The 18848-nt window shown below is 47.2% G+C and overlaps 1 protein-coding gene across 3 annotated transcripts in view; it reads right to left on the reverse strand.

The window, feature by feature from the left end:
• NR3C2 (nuclear receptor subfamily 3 group C member 2) overlaps positions 1–18492 on the reverse strand; it is a 214496-nt gene extending 196004 nt beyond the window's left edge. Inside the window, exons 1-2 of one of the 3 annotated variants that reach the window (XM_086746351.1) lie at positions 18308–18492; positions 11843–13604 (exon numbers count right to left, since the gene is read on the reverse strand). In XM_086746351.1, the coding sequence (XP_086602477.1) occupies positions 11843–13602 (1760 nt within the window). In that variant the 5' untranslated portion in view covers positions 13603–13604; positions 18308–18492. Of the gene's footprint in view, positions 1–11842; positions 13605–15935; positions 16000–16721; positions 16759–18307 lie in introns of those variants that run through there. The other 2 variants (XM_086746352.1, XM_086746350.1) reach the window with 2 other exon arrangements.
• Positions 18493–18848: the final 356 nt, after the last annotated feature.

Here is an 18848-nt window from a genome sequence, read left to right on the forward strand (position 1 = left end):
GACTTACTGATTTAAGTCATGCCAACATCAATACCACCCCTGAGTTTGGGGTACGCCACACGATGAAAGAAAGCCAATATACTTCTTATGGAGTCTTCCTATGGAGTCAGACCCAGCGCAACCTCAAAGCCTCAGGTACGCTGAGCAGAATTTGGAAAGCGCTATCAACTTTCGTGCTGCCGGCATTGGCGTAAAGAAGTCCCCAGGAACACCCACTGACCCCCACCAGCGCTACCACCCAAAAGCACGGCTGGGGCTGCCATCTCCTCACACTTTGAAGGACGCCAGCTTTGAACATCAGCCTGGCAGACAGAGGACCCAGCTTCTGTGCCGCACCAGAGTCAGCTTCGCGGACCTTGCTACAACCTTAAGTAAGACTTCCTTTTAATAAGCACAATATCAGGTGTTTGTGCTGAAGCAAGCAGAAACTAAAGCATCTTGAGATCATAGAAAGGGCTAACGCAGGTGGAAGGACGCAGAGCAATGGAGGAGGACATGGAGTATCGTGTTCATCACAGCACAGAGGCCGTGAAAACAAGAAAAACACAAAGCTCCTCTTAAGTTCGTGAATGAGCTCAAAACTCATCTGAATCCTGGTATTACAGTGCTGACTCGCTAGAAGTTGAGATAGGCTTATAGCTCCTTCTTTCCTATATTTATTTTACAAACAGACTTAATGGCTCTAAGTCTTTTACAAGCCACTAATACATCACCTATTCAACTCAGCTAAAATTAATTTATCAGACATCCGGAAGATATAATTAGCAGCAAATCAATAGGTTCACTTTACAAAAATTTATTGATCCACAAAGTGGGTTTTTTCGTGAAATGACAATTCTAAGTTGTTAAATTAGTTTGCTTAAGTTACAGCTGCTTGTAAATACTTAATGCAGCTACCTATGATCAAAACAATTGTGTTTCCTTTACAGATTAGTATTATAATAAACATGAGAATATCTGCAAACAGTGGACAGAAGAGGCTGGACCGCCTTAGGCAGTTCCCTGAGTGCCGTTTTCATTCGCTGCTGCCTACGAAGTGTCCGGTTTTCCACTCCTCAACTGCCCCATGTCGCGAACCACAGCACAGAAGATGGGGGCAACTGGAAGATTCACTTCAAAAGCGCATCTCTGAGCCAAATAAGAACGCCAACATAAACTCAGCAAGTTTGTTAGTAGCCTTCTGCACACAGCTAACTCTTGTTTATGTTAGGAAAGAAATGTAGGGCAATCGGCAGACCCACAATGGCTGCAGTTTTGATCTCAGGAGAAAAAAAAAAAAAAAAAAGTACATCAACAACTCACTCTTTTCACTTGTATTTCTATGCAAGTTAGCTCCTCTGATTTTTTTTCCCTTTTTAAAATAACATATCCATCCAAAACACTCGTCCTCCTTGCTTATTCCACCAAATGGATTTAATACAAAACGAGTAACAGTCCTTTATCTCATTATCTGCACAGGCAGTTTGAAGTTGTCATTACTGTGTATTTAATCAGTCAAAATTTTCAATGTCTAATCTCCTCGTTGCTGCCAAAGCTTCAAAAACACCAATTCCAAGCAGCCTTGAGAATCAGAAAGGTTAGTTGGGAAACAAGCGCAAATCAAGAGCATTGTTTCACTGCAACATTATCTTATGTCATTAGTTGGCAGCAGCCATAAAGCTCTGGACCACTTCCAATATTTACTTCCATACGCTGAGTAGAAGCTGACACGTCTGACCGCCCCACTTTGTTCTTCTTCCCGCTCAGTTTACACGGATTCGGATTAAAACAAGGATGTAAAAATCCTAATCGGATCGGCTGGAATTATTCTGTTTTGCCGCCGTGTATGTGAAGGAGGAGCAGGGTAAAGCCGTACAGGGTTTATAGAGCTCATTCTGCAGCAATGTGGTTTTATTTGATGCATTTTACAGTGAGGCGGGCTGTGACAAAGGTTCAGTGCAGAATTTTGACAAGGCAGTCACGTTCAGTAACTCCTAATCCTTAAGGAATGTTTATTGGTCAATATTTGTTTTTAATTATTAACTTCAGAAAGACTTAGTGCTCAAAAACAAACAAATATAAAACAAAAATGACAAAACCAAAACATGGTGGCACCCTAAAGCCAAGGGAACAGGTTACCAGCTGGAGGGCAATCCCCAAGAAATGGGGGAATCGCACCAGCACACCCCGTCCTCTCCCCGCCAGGCTCGGGACCCCCCCGCCCTGCCGCACACAGCTTCGGAGAGCAGGTTTACTGCTCAAATGTACGGATGTGGACACGCATGTCACAAAGGACTGTGCCCAACCCTGGGACAAGACCTCTTGCCAGTTAGGGAAAGCGACACCTGCGACGGACCAGAAGCGTGCATCCTTTGACCGATGGGCCAGAACTGATGATGTGTGTTTATTTTCTACTAAACAGTACTAATAATAAAAAAAAAAAAAAGGACCTTGATCCTTAGACAAGGCAAACATAATACTATATTGTCTTCAAGTGGCACCCTTTAATTTTTCCAGAAAGTTTCCACATATCCTAGGGTCAACACCCGTGCAATGTTTTTGTTGGTTTTTTTTTTTTTTTTTTTTTTAATTAATCCAAACAAGTTTTGAAGTTAACAAAGTTAGATCTGGCAAAGTACATCTGAAGCTACCATTAGAGGAAGAACTCCCTAACTGCTCTAACACACTGCACTCTCTAGCACAAATTTAATTTAGTTTAAAATAATGAAGCTGACAGCTCAGATAGTCTGCCTGGAAACAGTGCAAATTTCCCACCCACCTTCATTTGCAAGGTCCCTGGCACTTCACTCTTCAAAAACGCTGAAGTGCCTGACAGGTTTCTGGAGACAAGCTTTCAGCAGTGCTAAAAGCGAGATCTCCGACCTTGTGGAGCAGCTCACATCCGAACTCAAGCCTCCTGAGGGAAAGCAAAGGTTGCTGTCTCCATGCCTCGACCTTAAGGCACCCTTCCAGAAGCCAACCCTTTCCTGCTCCTAGTCTGAGGCCAGGGACACGAAACCCAACTAGGAGACCAAGTCCCACCTCCAGCCTTACTTCGGTCAGACAAGGGCCCATGTTTGAACGAGGAATATGGCGAATCACCCGCAAAAGAGCCCCTTCCCCACTCTCTCACCACTAGCAGTACTAACTTAAGAGCTATAGATACAAACACTATTGATTTTTCAAGGTGAGACATTGCCAGAGTAAACCAGGGCTCGCCGGTTGCGAAACCAGGTTTCCAAAGGACTCGGAGAGCACAGGTCTCGGTGAGGACACGTTGGGTGACGCATTCACACGGGTACACGACGCGGCCGCCTTGCGCAAGCTCGCGGGGGTGCACAGGCTGCCTGCCACAGCGCGGCAACACGACACTTCAGGCCGGTCTCACCAGCGAAACTCAGCGGCTGCTCCTTCTTCTTGAGGGCCTGAATCTGCCCTCAAGAAGCAAAGCCCAATTTAAAAATTACGTGAACAGAATGCTGCTTTGCCTAGAGAGCATCTCCAGTCTCCTTGGGGGACTCCCAAGCCAAGATGGGGACAGTTTTTGTGCACCCTCCATGTGACCCTTCCAGGCAGGTACAGAAGACCTGGCAAACAAACAGATTCAGTCTTCTGACCAGTGATTAAAAACTCTCAGACCACTGAAAGAGTACACTGCCCAAAGCTAACCTCTAAAACACATGTTTATTTTGTAGACGTAAGACTGAATACGAACCTGAAATGGTCATAAACACACAGAGAAATGGAAGTAAGATATTCTCCAAAATCCAAAAGAATCAGAAAACATTGTTAAAGATGGAAGATTTTTTAAAACTCTTTTTCAGAAACCTAACTGCTAGGGAACTGGTTTATAAAGCCACCACATTTAGAAACTTGGGATAGCACCTCTTGAAAGTAGACAAGGAAAGAAGATCAAAATAGAAAAAATTCATGTGCCCAGACCACATTTTAGTCTGGAAGCCCATTCAAAAAATTGATTCACCTCCAGACACAAGCAGAAAGTATTGTTTAGAAGACAGAATGGAAATGAGTGAAGTGATAGAAAAATTGTCAGAAACATTCAGCAATTAGTCTGAAATTTGCTTTTTAACCCCAGGGGTGTAACTCTTTGATCTATTATTAATTATCACTAACCACAATCAGCAGCGTACTCATGCATCTTAGGAGAGCGTACAAATTCCTATAACCCATTTTAATTATTATCCACAAATACTGGATTCTGTTTCTGCTCAGATGTTCCAACCAAAGTTTACTTTTTTTCTTTTAAAGAAATACCTTAATACAAATTAACCCTAAGTTACCCCACCTACAAATATGAAATTTAAGTTATCATTTTTTCATGCAGCAAATGCGCAGCTTAGAGATTGCAGATTTACAGAAATTTAACTTAGCAACAAGCTAACAACACATTCTAATGTAACTGCAGAAGCTTAATTCACAGTTTAAGATAAAGAAATAAAATTCTACTTCAAGTTATTTTCTTGTGACCTACCAACAATCTGGGAACTTCTGCTATAACACAACTCAGTAAAGAAACAGTGCCTTGCAGAAGATTTGTTCACATACTGAACAGATACAATCAAAGTTACGGATCCTTTTAAGAATGCAGAATCATCAACAGCATGGTTTTGGTTTTCTGGTTTGTTTTTTTTTTTTTCCTGTTTGTTTGGTTTGGGGGGTTTTCTGGAGGCTTGGGGTTGTTTCGTTGGTTGGTTGTTTTTTTGTTTGTTTTAAATCCTTCAGCATTGATTTCAGTAAAGCAGAGAAAGACAACCACCCAGATCACATTCTTTCAGAAAATACACTGTTAAGCTCTGGTAAACCACGTCAATAAATCTCAGTTGCAAAAAAATAAAATTAAATTAAAAAAAACCAAAACCCAAAACAAAACAAAACCCAACAAACCAACCAAACAAGGTCAAAGCTTCCCATTTAAAGAAACAGTTTCTTTGAAAACTTTGTCCTGAAAGCAAATCAACTCTCAAGGTTTTGCAAAACTCCAAGGCTCCTGAGCAGCAGGATGCATTTTACCGAGGATGCGCACGCACCCCGCATCCAAGCGTGAGAAGGGAAAACCTCCTCCCAAGCACATGCACGGCCCGGAGCAGAGCCAAGAGCTGCTGCTGTCGCTCTTGCCAGCGGCGGTACCGGAGCAGGCTCCGTCGGGAACTGCTGGCACAGATCAACAGGGCCTTCCTGATCTATGATCCCTTCCCCCCTGCAGCGTCCATCGAAAAAATACGCCTTCCTCCAAGGTCAGCCTGTCTCCTCCAGCAGCAAAACCAAGGTGACCCCAGCAGGAGAGGGCTGTGGCGAGGACTCCACCGACGGTGACCTTTCCCTGCAGCTCACGGTAGTGGGGCAGCGAGGGGTCAAATCATGTCAGGGCCTATTTAGGGTGCATTCAAACGTGCCCAAAAATGCTGCAAGGGCTCGGGCAACTGCACACAATGGAAATACTCCTTGTTTTTTGTCTCCACAGATCTCTCTTACTCAGGGGAGACTGCAGCTGAAGTAACGTAATTCATGTACTGAGCACCAAGCACTGGGTAGCAACCAGCTGCATGTGAAAACTGATTAAAAGTACTAAACTTAGACATATTTAATACCTGTTTTTCACATACTCTTTTTAGTTTCCTCATCGGACCACTTTTATCACTCTTACACAGCCATACTGTATGACACATTGGCCAGAGAACAAGTTATGGTGCTATATTCATCCTAAACTGTGGTACCTTCTGACCTCTGAGAGCACTCCACTGTCCTCCAAGAAGTTTTGGTCGAAATCAGTCTATTATTAATTCCAGCTCCTACAACTCTATTTAAGATACAGTACATAGAGTTAAAAAAACAGAAACTGCCTTTTAAAAACACACCCTGAAAATACAAGTGCCGAGAGGATGGCTCAACAACGCCTTATCTTTTAGCAGAAACGCACACTTAGGACACATCACAGGCTCCTTTCCCTTTCCATCCCTTCAGTTTGCTCCTGCACCCACATCGCTCACCACGCTGCACTGACTTGTTGGCAGTTAGAGCTTCAGAGTGAACTGCACCAGGAACCCAACATGGCTCTCACATACAACATGCCCAAACAGAGGGCAAAACCAAGAGTGGGACCAGACAAGGCATGGCCCAACAGTAAACTTCACGACGGCAAACGTGAAGTTCAGCTACGAATGGCACCCAACAGCAACCGCTACTCAAGCCTGCCTTCACCAAAGCACCAATATCTAGAAATCTGGTTCAGTTAGGCAGAGCGCTTCACAGCAGGGTTAAGTTCCACTAATGGTAAGTGTTGGTTGAGTAAGGACAAGTTACCGAATCACAACTTACCAATCTACTCCCTCTGCAGACAACACGAGTACTGCACGAGTCCTGACACTGCTACAGCAATCCCTACACACGCTGACCTGCACAACTGCAACCCACATCCCATAAAATAGGACAGTAACGCTTTTATACAGCATGTATTTCGGACATCAGTGTCTTCCAGTCCTCATTAAAATGAACTGATCCATATTGTCAGAATCCTGACAATGAAAATTTCTTCTGCTTGCTGAGATCTGCACATGAAGGTGATCACACCTTCCCCTTTTTCAGAAAATGCTCAAAAGAAGATATCATACTCAGATTCCATACCACCAAAAGTGACAGAAAAGCTAGGAAACAATTATTAACTATTATCAGAATAAACTATGGCAAACTGATTTCCAACAGCCAAGTATTGCAAAGTTTATCGGTGTCAACTGTCAACGGAAATGTGCAGGCAATACATAGTGTTACCAATCGCCACGCACAAAGAAACAAACAACCCCTAGGTACTGGCACACAGATTGACAACGGACCTCGTATTTCCCCAGATTTGGAAGATCCTCCCACTTGTGGAGAACAGTTTCCCTGCAACATGGACTTCTCCCTGCCGCAGCACAGGAGTCAACTGATATGTATCATTGTAAGGGAAAATAAGGTATCATTAGCAGTCACAAATTTCAAAAGATACTTTATACAGATTTGAACTCCTCAATAAAAAGAGCAAAACAACAACAACAAAAAAAAGCACCTGTAGAAAGTACGAGGCTGTTAAATGCATGCTGGTATGCTAAGGAGAACCTTTAGACCTCCTGGCCTGACATAGTAATACAGACTTCTGACTTCTTTAGTGAGAAATAAAGACTTATGTATGTAGAGGTCTCTGTTGTATCAAGATTATACCCAGAGCTGTTAAAAGTTACACAAAATTATACAAGGACCTACAAAACCAAGTAAAACTTTTCAATTCAGGGAAAAAAAAAAAAAAAATTAAGGCTACAGTCCACAATATGAGAGAATCATTGGTGAAAAAAAGTTTGCACAGTAAAATTGCTGTAAGCTAAAGGGGAAAACAGCCATGCCAAGCATGGAGAATACTTTAACAGCTCGGTCTTTTTCCCATAAAGTCCATCAGCAAACAAACAGAAGTCAAGGCCATTCATAAATTCTAAAAATAATATTTACCAGACCTTTATCTCTCTGGCAGGTATAATTCTGGTAAGTCACTATTCTAGATAATATTTAACATAAAGGTTTATTTACAAAAATACTTGCAATAGCCTGAAATCAGATTTTAACCAGAATCATCCATTCAAGTCAGCGAAGGTTACACGTAAATGAAGATCATGTTGTTGGGTTGTTTCTTTGTTTTGGGTTGGGTTGTTTCTTTGTTTTGGGTTGGGTTGGGCTTTTCAGGGACTGCTACAATTATGGTCTATGAAAAAAGAAAATGCTCATCCATGTGAATGGCTCAGGAACAGAGAAGTATAAGAAGTCCCTAAAATACTGTCAATGCTTGATCAAGGATTTGACCATAAACCCTAAGAAGTTAATGAAAGCCTTTCAACTCCTTTCAACAGACATAGACTCTGAAATACCATGAAACACGGTTTTGAAAATAAATCTCCTTGTCTGAACGACAACTACTGAAACATAATTATTGATAAACATGCAATTTATGTTAAAAAGTAAACTTTTTTAAAATAACAACACATCAAACTTTATGAATTTGTCCCACACTGGATTACACCAGTAGAACTGCCAGGAGTGAACTACAGTAGGAGTCCCAGTCCTTTGTTTCCACCACAACCGACGAGAAAAGCGATACGCATGTGCACGTACACGAGTTAATACAGAAATGGGAGGGGAAAGACACGTTTGCAGAAGAAGCTTTAGTAAGAGCTAACACAGCAGAAAGGTCATCCTTCTCATTTTTTACTGTTGTTTCAAGCAACTGTGACATTTTCCCAGGCCATTTTGAAAATTGCATAATTTGCACGATCATAAGGCTTAGGCTGGCACCCTGATTCACATGAACAATCACCTTAAAGTGAAATCTTAGCTGGATTCTTAGTGTAGGTTCTCATCAACGACACCACGCAATCATACATACCTTCTTTTTCAAGCCCACTTTGCTATTATTCAGTTTAGAAACCATTCTTTCTTAGAAATGTCAGTCATGGAGGGGGGATTATACACACAGACAGACAGGTATGATTCACCCTCTATTAAAAATTAAACATGTAAAAATCTTTCAGAGAGAAAGACATGTTCTGCATGCATATCAGCAGAAGAAAAACATTTAAAAGGGAATAAAGGAACCTGCTTTTGCTTAAGAGGCTCTCTCTCCCCAACCACCACAAGCTGCAATGTTATAAAGAAAGTTCCCACCAACTAACTTAAGAAGAACAGTATCTGTGGATGTCTAATAAAAGTAACTGAAGGAGAAAAAGAGAAATGTTCTAGCTGACAGCGGGTACCTGGCACAGTCAATAAGGTAGCCAGACATTTAAAATGCCTAAACTATGTTTATCAGACACTATCAGCAAGTATAACTGACTCAAGAAAGGTGATATCCCAATAGGAAAAAAGATAATTTTTTTTTACAGTAATATTCTGAAGATTCACTTTCAGTGTGAAAAGTCATCTTCATTCCTGGTCACCCACCCCCTTTCACCTTGTAAGCTGCAAGTCAGAAGCAGCCTAAAAAGGACACGATATCAAAGTTCAGAAAATAACACTGCCAAAACAAGACATACTCAGTGCTGGTCATCTGTGGGCTTTAGAGAACCATGTAGCCTGTTTTTTCCCCTTTCCTTATGGCAAATTGTATAGCAGGATAAGTATACCCGAAAAAACATGAAGACTTAGAATACCAGAAACTTTAGGTCATAGACGTTAAAGGGTTAATCACGTGCTGGATAAGTTTGCAAAATATATGATGCCTCATATGGTTGACATGTCAGGAAAAAAAAATGGAAGCAACAAGGATCTGGTTTGTAGGCAGAGGCCAGAGGTGCGATGCTGCCGTTCTGACAACATGAAGGAAGAGAGACTCTGTATTCCCCACACCATCTTGGCACGGGAGAGCTGAAACCCACCTTGGGATGTCGGGTCTGGCATGGTTTTAAACTATGCTTGTTTTATTACAACGCTTTGGAGCATGAACAAACTTGTGCGTGATTTCCTTTGTCTTAGCTGGAACGTGGCGCAGAAGTGAAAAGAAAGGTAAAGATCAAGTCAAGGTTCATTAGCAAGAGTGAGTTTTTGCATGTGTGACATCCTATGTCGAGCCTTTATGACTCGTCTCATCAGCAGACAAATATTTGAGCAGGCACCCACGCATTCAAATCCGTACTGCTAAAATGACCTCTACGTGAATTTGCCTTCAAACTCATAAGGGCTTTGCACAGGTCCCCAGCTGCATCTGTTAGCACCAAGCCACTGCCGAGCAGATGAAGAGCAACACTGAGTTAAATAATGGGGGGGAGCTAAGAGATTTGGAATGATGACACATCAGGACGCCTGCAGTGTCGCAACCCCGCAGACCTCCATCACCTAAAGAGAATTCCACAGATGCAGCAATAGCTCTGAGCGCTAAAAAATTCAGGACTTCAATCCTGCAAAGCACAGCTATGCTCACCTGCATATCTTACTGAGATAACAGCTTAGAGAACGGCGACAGAAAAGCTTATCAAGCCTGTGCCATCATCAGGCCTGATGACACAGATTATCCATTTACTGACCTAAAGGTAAACAGATGAGAAGGCCCACCATGGACTAACATCAGATCAGAAGACTCCTTCAAAAGCCTTATGAGAAATTTGTCATTGGAAACACAACCGTTGATGACCACGATGCTCTGACAAGTATTTCCCCGTTTATTGTGCCTCCTCCCTGCGAGAGGTGACAACCTTGACTCAGCACAAGCAGCACGTACTCCAGCAAGAGCTCCCATGGCTGGCAGAAGCTACCTGCCCAAGTAACAGAGCTCAACCACAAAGGTGGTAAAACACTGGGTCTTTATTTTCAGGCATCCCATCACTCCCCTGGTGAACCTTCCCCACTGTATAAAAAATACAATTTAAGAAAATTTCATTAGGTAAAATCACTAGAAAACAGTAACTTCATCCTCCTTGATCCTTTTAAGCCAAGCCTACATGATAACAAATATCCACCTACAAGCAACGTTCAGCATGATGGGTGGGATACAGCCCTTTCAAGCTGAGAAAGATACATTTAAAAGTGCATTCTTCAGAGACCATATTTGAAATGGCCAAAGAAAAGCAAAGTACAGCTTGTAAAATAAGGAAATTGTCGAGGTATTGGACAGATCTAAGAATACAATGGAAATATTTAAAGTCTTTTTTTTCCCTCCTGAGTAGACAGGCTGTTTTCCCTCCTCAAAAGCACTATTACTTTAGGTATCATGTTTTTTACTGCAGCACTATACTTTCAGAAATATTTATCATCACAGAAATATGGAAAAGACTACGCATTCTCTTCACCCCACTCCAAGAATGAGGTAGGCGTTTCACCCGCTGAGGGCAGCTGTGTATCTCATGATGAGAATAAAAGACCTGAGAAAGGTAAACGCAAATTCTTTTACTGGCTACTTCGCCGACCTTCAGCACAAACCTTTGGTGAGCCTGTTTGACACACAAAGAGGTTACGTAACCGTTCTAATTCAAGTCATGCTGAACTACAACACACATGCGCTTAATAACTTGTAATATTGACCATGAAACTAGATAGTTTATGGAAGCAGGCATCCTTTATGAGATACATGAACCTGTTTGCTGAAGAAGTACGTGCTTCCATGAATCAGCCACAAAACATATATTCAAATGACACTTGCATATTTCTCTCCCACCAAAAGTGAGGAGATCAGTTTATCTATTTATCCCTTTCAAATGCGTCAAGTTTTAACAGCCCTCCTCCTTCTGGAGGCATTTTTCTATATATACAAACCAAATGTTCCTACAGTTAAAATACAGAAATAATATGTTGCCACAGGCTTGTAAGGTTCAGTTTTTAAACTTAACCAGTTAAAGTCCGGTGGAAACTTACAACCAAGAATCCACGCAAAAAACTATTTTCAACACTATCATTTTCTTATCCTCATCTCAACACTTTATCTGAGGTACAAACACATTCAAGCACCAGCTAAGAAAGAATAACTGTTATAGGACACATGAGAGCAATTTTACTAAGCTCTCATTATGGGAAAAACAACATTTGTAGTAGTAAGAGCTCATAAACATACTAAAGCTACACTTTCAAATCTAATAACAACAGAATATAATATGTTCTTTTTAAATATTAAAGCCAGCACTTTGTTTTTATTAAAGGCAGAGTAAAATACAGCAGGAAACCAGCAAATCTAATGGTAAGAATTGAAATCCAAACAAAGAATTATGCATCAGCTTGAGAAATACGGCCCTGGTCCCCATTTTTAATTCACATCTTGTTTGTTTAATGCAAGGGAAGAAGAAAAAGAAGGGAAGGAAGGGGGAAAAAAAAAATAAATAAAGTAAATTTGCCTGCTCACCTGGACACATTTTCTGGAATGTACTCTAGAACTGGATACCCATCACTCCTTCTGGATGCCAACTCCGAATGCGACTTCCACGTCTCCACTAGCGTGCTGACAGGAGGGAAGGAGCTCAAGTGCTGAAACGCCTGCTCTCGAGCAACTGGCCGCGACAAAGATATCGTGCCCTGGGCACCGATCCTGTAGTGAAACGACTGTCCACCTGAATTTACACCCACAATGGCAGAGGATGGTATACTGTTTTCTTGGTAATAGCTGCCATCGTCAGGCTCCTGCTTAATTCCCACAGGTAAGCCTGGATTTGGAAAACCGCTACCCTCACAACTTCCGTCAAACGAAGAAACAGGTGGTCCTAAAATCCCAGAAAGAGAGTAATAGTCTTTGTCATCCATAAAAGAAAAATATGAGCCATCTGTAAATGGGAAAGGGTTTACTGTTTGATTCCCTTTAAAAGAGGCACCAGAACAAGGATGCTTGGCCGACTCTTGCTTCACTGGTACTGAAAAGGGGGAATCGGAGTTTATTTTGCTGCTGTCGCCAACGCACGCGCTGCCGAATGAACCATCTGGCTCAGGTTTTATGAACTGAACGAGGTTCATCTGACTGTTGCTGGAGATGGCACTCTCCATTTCCTCCATCTTGGGAAACGTGAGCTCTTGAGCACCCTTGTCTTTTGTTTCAGGACTGGGAACGGTATCTTGGCTTCTGCTAGGTCCTGCCGGCGTGCTGGAAGCCGGGAATCCTAGGGAGTTGTTTATGGGGCTACAGATGGAGGATCCCACAGTGCTAACCGCCGGACTGGAACGAGTGGACCTGTTATTGGCATTGGAAGGGCTGGCAATGGAGCTCCTCGAGTTCAGGTTCGCGGGACTGGACACAGAAGACCGCATAGTGATGTTACTGGGACTCGAGACAGGAGATTTCACGCTGCAATGACTGGGAGGACTAGAAATCGGCGATTTCATGCTACTTATAGGGCTGGAAAGCGGAGACCCGACATTGCTAACGTGTGCAGGACTGTGCAACATCGAGCCCCGGTTCTCAACGTTTGGCGAGCGTGACAAAGGGGTTCCCTGGCCGATGGGGCTGTGCACGGCAAAGTTCCCAAAGTTAGCAGTAGTTGAGGACACAGAGTTAACTCCAGCAGGACTACACACTGAGGAAGCCATGTTCTGAGGGCTGCAGCCCGACGGGCTTTTCTCCGGACACACGATAGGGCTTTTGACGATAGCGTGCATGGCGCCGCCGTTCAGCGCGCTCCCAGAGTCCGACATCAGAGACCTCAAGGGCCTGCTGGCACTGTGGAGGGGGGAAGAGCAATGGCCATTCTCCTTGTAGAGCTTCACCAGCTGCTCCACGTTCTGGTAGATCTTTCCCGGGCTCCCCTGGTTCTGCTGATCGTAGGGGTAATCGGCGTCTCGTATCGAATCCATGTATAAACCCATGGATTCGGCCACCGTCGCCGACAGCTCCTTCGACTCCGTTTCAGTTTTGATGTCAGAGGGCAGGAGACCAGGCTGACTGCTGTCTTGCTGCAGGCAGGAGAGTAGCTCAGGTTTTTCTTTGTTGTTTCCTTGAGTGGTGCTGTTGGCAAAAGTCCCGGCAGTGCAGCTTACGTTTACGATCTCCATATAGTTACTGTCCTCAGCCTGCTCTCCAGCACCTATAGAAGAATACTCCACAGAGTGAGACACTTGACCCCACCGTCTCTCCATATCTAAGCCTTCTGGGTAGCTGTGGTATCCTTTTGTCTCCATAACTAGCAAAGATATATACAAAAAAGTAAAATTAATAAATGACAGGACAGTGTGACTTCCGAAGGAAATTTCCTAACTTCCGAAGGAAACACAGCCTATCCGTTCACTCCCTCTATCCTCCTCTCTGCCTGCCTGCCAGTCCCCTTTCCCTGCCCCATCCATCATCTCTCAACCACTTGTCCAATTTCAATCAAACCAAGGGAAAAGGTCTCACAGATACGACAGCCCTAGGGCTTCCAAGAGAAAAGTGCTCAGGAGTCAGGAAAGACCCAAATTACTGCTCCCCAAAAGGAACAGCTCAGCAACGTCAGCACAACAACCGCCCACCCTTGCCGGCCGCAGCCTCCGTGGCCGGTGCCAGCGGCACCGCGGGCTGTCCCTCACTCAGGGAGGAAAGAAAGGGAAGGGGACAGCAAGGAAGGAGGGGAACCAGAGAGCTCCCAAAAAGAGGACACATTGGTGGTAGGTAGGATATAAACCCCATGGAAATTCCTCATCACATTTCTGCTCCTCCAGACACTTTCCACTGCCACACTTCAGGGACGGCAAAGCAAGTGAGGCTGGTGTGGTAAGAGGGTTTCTCATCATCACCCAGCGTAACGCAGGGTGCCTTACAAGGGAGCAGCAGCCCTGACTTGCCCCTTGACGGCCATACAAACTGCTTGTACAGTCACCCATGGAAACGTGAGGGATGGGCTGAGGTGGGAGAGAAGTAGCACAAAAGTTGAATGCGAAGCGTTTCTGCCACAAAGGACGGGGATGAGATAAGGTGGGGGTGCGTGGCTACTAAACGGATCCGTGATTTTGCAAACCTCCGTGACAGCCAGCAAAAAGAACACATACAGAAAAGTAAACCTGGTTCTAAAATAGACCTGAAAAAGCTCCTCCCATCCCATGTGCCACTTTCTCGAGGCAGGGAGCAAAATGCATGATCTAGCCTCCACTATTACAAAAATCAGGTAAAAGTAACAATTTTTCTTTTTTTTCGTTAAGGAATTGGCTCACAGCATCATTCGAACAGTAGAAACTCAAGTGCTAATAGTTACAATATCAACATTATACAAATACTTTTTCCTTTCAGAATGTATGAATTTTCCAATATTTAGTGTTTAATCCCTTACTTAACATTACTTTAAAACGCCATTTTAAGTAAAATTATAAAAACAACACAAAATGAAAATGAATGACTCAAACACTTCTTTGCCTTACTTAGAACTATGGCCCTATGCCTACATTCCCCTCAAGCACAAATTTTATTAGAACATTGTTCTGTGTATCAAATCACATTCCTATAGCCTAAAATTTTCAGACAGAAGTGCCTACTTTCACATAAAGTCACTCCCAGATAATCACCTACCCCCGATTTACATGCTGAGCAAGCCTAATTCCTAGAGAAATTAATTGCAGCTGTGAGTGACCAGAATTTCTGAAAACCCAGGAAACTTAGTTAAGGCTTAAAATTAGGATGTAAGTGAATTTTAACCCTCGGAACCACCAGCAGAACCACCGAGGACCAGGAAATCTCAGTCACAGGCCTAACTTCATACTGGAGCTTTGTAGCGACTTCTCCCACAGCAGTAAATATCAAACTTCATAGATAATCAATATGCAGGCACGCTTTAAGACTTCAGCAAATAAAAAACTGGGTCACACAAAGGAAAAAAAAAAATGAAAATGCCCTGGTCCTGCATTTCCAGAAAGAGAGAGGCACTGTCTGGTAAATATATCCGAGAGGATCAAAAAAACCTGCAGAGAGATTATTTGTGGCCTGACACGAGTTCAGTTTAAAATGACAGATATAAATTAGTAAGAATGCAGTAGCACAGGGATTTTTTGGGGGGAGCGCTGGTTTCTGTCACCTCTGAGCGCCTCAGTGGATACCAGAACGAAAGAATCATCTCACGGGTTGCTGACAGCGTACGGGTTTGGTTTTGTTCGTCTCAGCAGAACTTATTACAACTCGACGAGGACGTTTATCCACAGTATCCACACTTCACCCACTGCACAGATGTTGCCTTTTTACTAACTTTCACCAAATGGGTTTGACTGTGGGCTAAACCATCCACAGACAACAAAAGTGAGTCGAGTCACGTATCGGAACCAAGCCCATCTACATCTGACATTTTGCTGAAGGAAGCTTATATTACAAGGGCAGCAGTTTCCCCAGACCCCCCCACCAAGAAGTACTCGGACACTGTGAGTTACATATTTTACCCCAAATATATCAACAAACGCAGCCCTTTGCAATACCAGTCTGCGATAAATCAGGCATGAAACCAGTTTCGCAGCAACAGTCAAATAAAAAAAATAAATAAAAAAAAAACAGATGGTACCTGGTATCCCTGCAACCGAAAGGTCACCTAGGAACGGGAAAATCTGAAGTAAATCCAGTTTCATAAAAACCAAACCGACGGCTCAAAGCTGCCACCCGCTTCTCAGTTCTCGGCACTCGTAAACCAAATTTTCTTTACATCTCACCGCCTGCGAGCCGCTTCGCTGACACAAAACTGCCCAGGGAACCGGGGTTTCGTCGGGGCGGCGGGGGTGACTGGTCCCCCCCGTCCCGGCACACACATACACGCGTGTTAATAACCACGCAACCAGCAGAGCATCACCGCAGCTCCTGTGCAGGAGGCACAGCTCCGCACCCCTAATCGTGTCCGTGCCCCCCCGCACCTCCGTCCGCTTTCCCGCGGGTACAATACGGGTTGTCACGCGTGGCGGAAGCCGGCGCTGCCCGGCTCTCTCTCTCTCGCAGGCGCCCGCCGGGGGTCGGCCCGGGGCAGCGGGTGGGGATCCCGAGCGCCCAAACCCGCTCCGGGCCGAGCCCGCCTCGCCTGCTCCCTCCCCGCCGCCCCGACCCTCACGCGGGGCACAAACGCGCTTTCTTCTTTTTTTCGCGCAAACGCCGCTCCCGACCCTCTCCGCCGCCGGGTTATCACCGTGACACCCCTACTCCCCCACTCCTCCCCTCCACGGAGGACACAGGGGGAGGGGGTTCACCCCCGCCTCCCGGTGCCGAGCCCCGAGGTGCCCCCTCTCCCCGCCGGTGCGCGCCGGGGAGAGAAGCTGCGCCCCCCGCTCCGCCGCCCTCCGCGTCGGCCCCGGCCCCGCGGTACCTGTTGCGGCGGGGCGCGTCCCCGAACCCCCGCCGGCGCGGAGCGGCGGGGGCGGGCGGTGCTCAGCCCCCGTCCGTCCCCCCCGCCCCGTCCCCCGCCCGCCCGAGGGGCGCTGCGCCGCGCCGCCCGGTGACACGGAGCGGCACCCGGGAGGGGACGGGAAAAGGTGCCAAGTCCTTTAAAAACATGTCACAAGTTCAAGTTTACGTCCCGCCCGCCGCCCGCCCTCATTGGCGGGCGGGACGCGGAGCGCCGCGCGGCTGGGGCCAGGCCGCCGCCTCATTGGCTGAGCCGCGCCGTCAGTCACCCACCGGGCGACATGACTGATACAAAGTTGCTGCGACACAGGCTGGAAAACGCATCTCCTTAAAGCCGCAGCGGCCGCGCAGCCCCGCGCAGCCCCCCGGCCGCCGGCCCCGCCAGGGAACCGGAGCTCCCCGCACCTGCCGCCCCGCCCGCAGGGCCCCCCCCCCCCCCCTCCCACCCGGGGCAGGGTCGCGGGGTGTCAGGCCGGGGGCCCCCCGCGGGCAGGTGAGGTGCGCGGGGCGCGGCCGCCCCCGCCCGGTGTCCGCGCCGCGCCGGCGGCAGGGCCGGGCATCGCCTCTCCGCCGGCCCGGGATTTCCGCCTTTTCAGCGGCGCATGAATATGCGCGGTACCGGTGCAGGAGTGATTTAACTGGGGGAAAAAAAAAATAAAATGAAATAAAATGAAATAAAATTTAAAAAAAAGGAGAGCGGAGCGCGGGAGGGTTCAAGGACTCGTCCTCCGCGGCAACCGCGCATCCCGCCGGGAGCTCCCGCCCGCTGCCTCCCCCGGCTCTGGGGGTGCTGCCACCACCCCCCCGCGTCCCGGCTGCAGGAATACCCTTTTCCTAAGGAAGCCAAAAAAAAAAAAAAAAAAAAAGAAGACGCCCAGCAAACTTTCAGGCGATGCGCTCCCAACTCGCTCCGCCGATAACGCCCCCAGCCCCCGGCAGCCGCTGACGCAGGCTCCCAAACGGCCCCGACCCCCGCCGTGCCCCGCTCCCGGCCCCCCCGGCGGGGACAGCTCCGCGGCCGCGCAGGGTGACAGCGGTGCCCCGAGGGGGGGGGGGGGGAGTGGCGAGCCCGTCGGGGAGCGGCAGCGGCGGCGTGCATCGGCGCTGGGACACCGCGCACCTTCGCCCGAAAATCGTGCCCTGCGCGCAGGCAGGGGCACGCAAAGGCGCAGAGCCGCATATGCTCCGGGGAGCGGGATTTTGCGTTCGATAGTCGCAGCGAAAGCCCAAACATCCCCGGGATTTGGGGTGTCACGTGCCCCCCTCCCCCCTTCATTTTCCCATTCTGCCAAATATCGACCCCGCGCTTCACGGTCCGAAGCGGTACCGCCAGCCCGACTCGCGGAGCAGCCGCCGCCTCCGCGCTTCCCCGCGGCGCTGCCGAGCAATGGACGTGTCCTTCCCGCGAAGTTTTCACCGATAGGGACGGGACTGGCCGTGACCTGGATACGCCTGCTGGTGCGGCGGACAACCCCCCGACTCCCCCCTGCACCCCCGCCTCCACCCCGCTCCGCGCCCCGCGCAAGGCTCCGCGCCATGCTCACTCACCTTCCCTACGACATGTTGGTGGCGCGGCGGCGGGAGGAGGCACGGCCCCCAGCTACTGCCAGCAAACCATCCGAGAGCCCGCACCGCCACCCAAAAAAAAAAAAAAAAAAAGTCCGCGGAGGAGAGCGGGGCGGGAGCGGGGCGGGAGGGGGCTGCGGCGCGGCGGGGCGGACAGCTCCCACCATGGACGCCTAGGTGGGTGGGTGTTCCCGCGGGTCACACCCTCGCCCGCCGGCGGAGGGGAGGATCCAGCACCGGCGGGGGGAGATTTGGGGAAGGGGATGGGGGGGGAAGAGAGGGGGAAAAAAAAACAACCACCAAACCCCCAAAAAAAACCCCAAAACTTATGTCATTCCAGGTAAAACTCCCATCTGCGCCACCAAGGAAGAGGAGGGAGGAGAGTGGCGAGGGTGTAAACTTTTTCCGCCCCCCCCCCCCCCCCCGGTGCCGCCCGGCCCCTCACAGCGCCCGGCAGCCCCGCCGCGCCGCGCCCCCCCCCCCCCCCGGCTCCGGCGGCTCCCGGCGGCGGCGCGGCGCCGCG

The sequence above is a fragment of the Chlamydotis macqueenii genome, chromosome 4 (genome assembly GCF_036417535.1).
Source record: "Chlamydotis macqueenii isolate bChlMac1 chromosome 4, bChlMac1.mat, whole genome shotgun sequence".
Taxonomy (NCBI): domain Eukaryota; kingdom Metazoa; phylum Chordata; class Aves; order Otidiformes; family Otididae; genus Chlamydotis; species Chlamydotis macqueenii.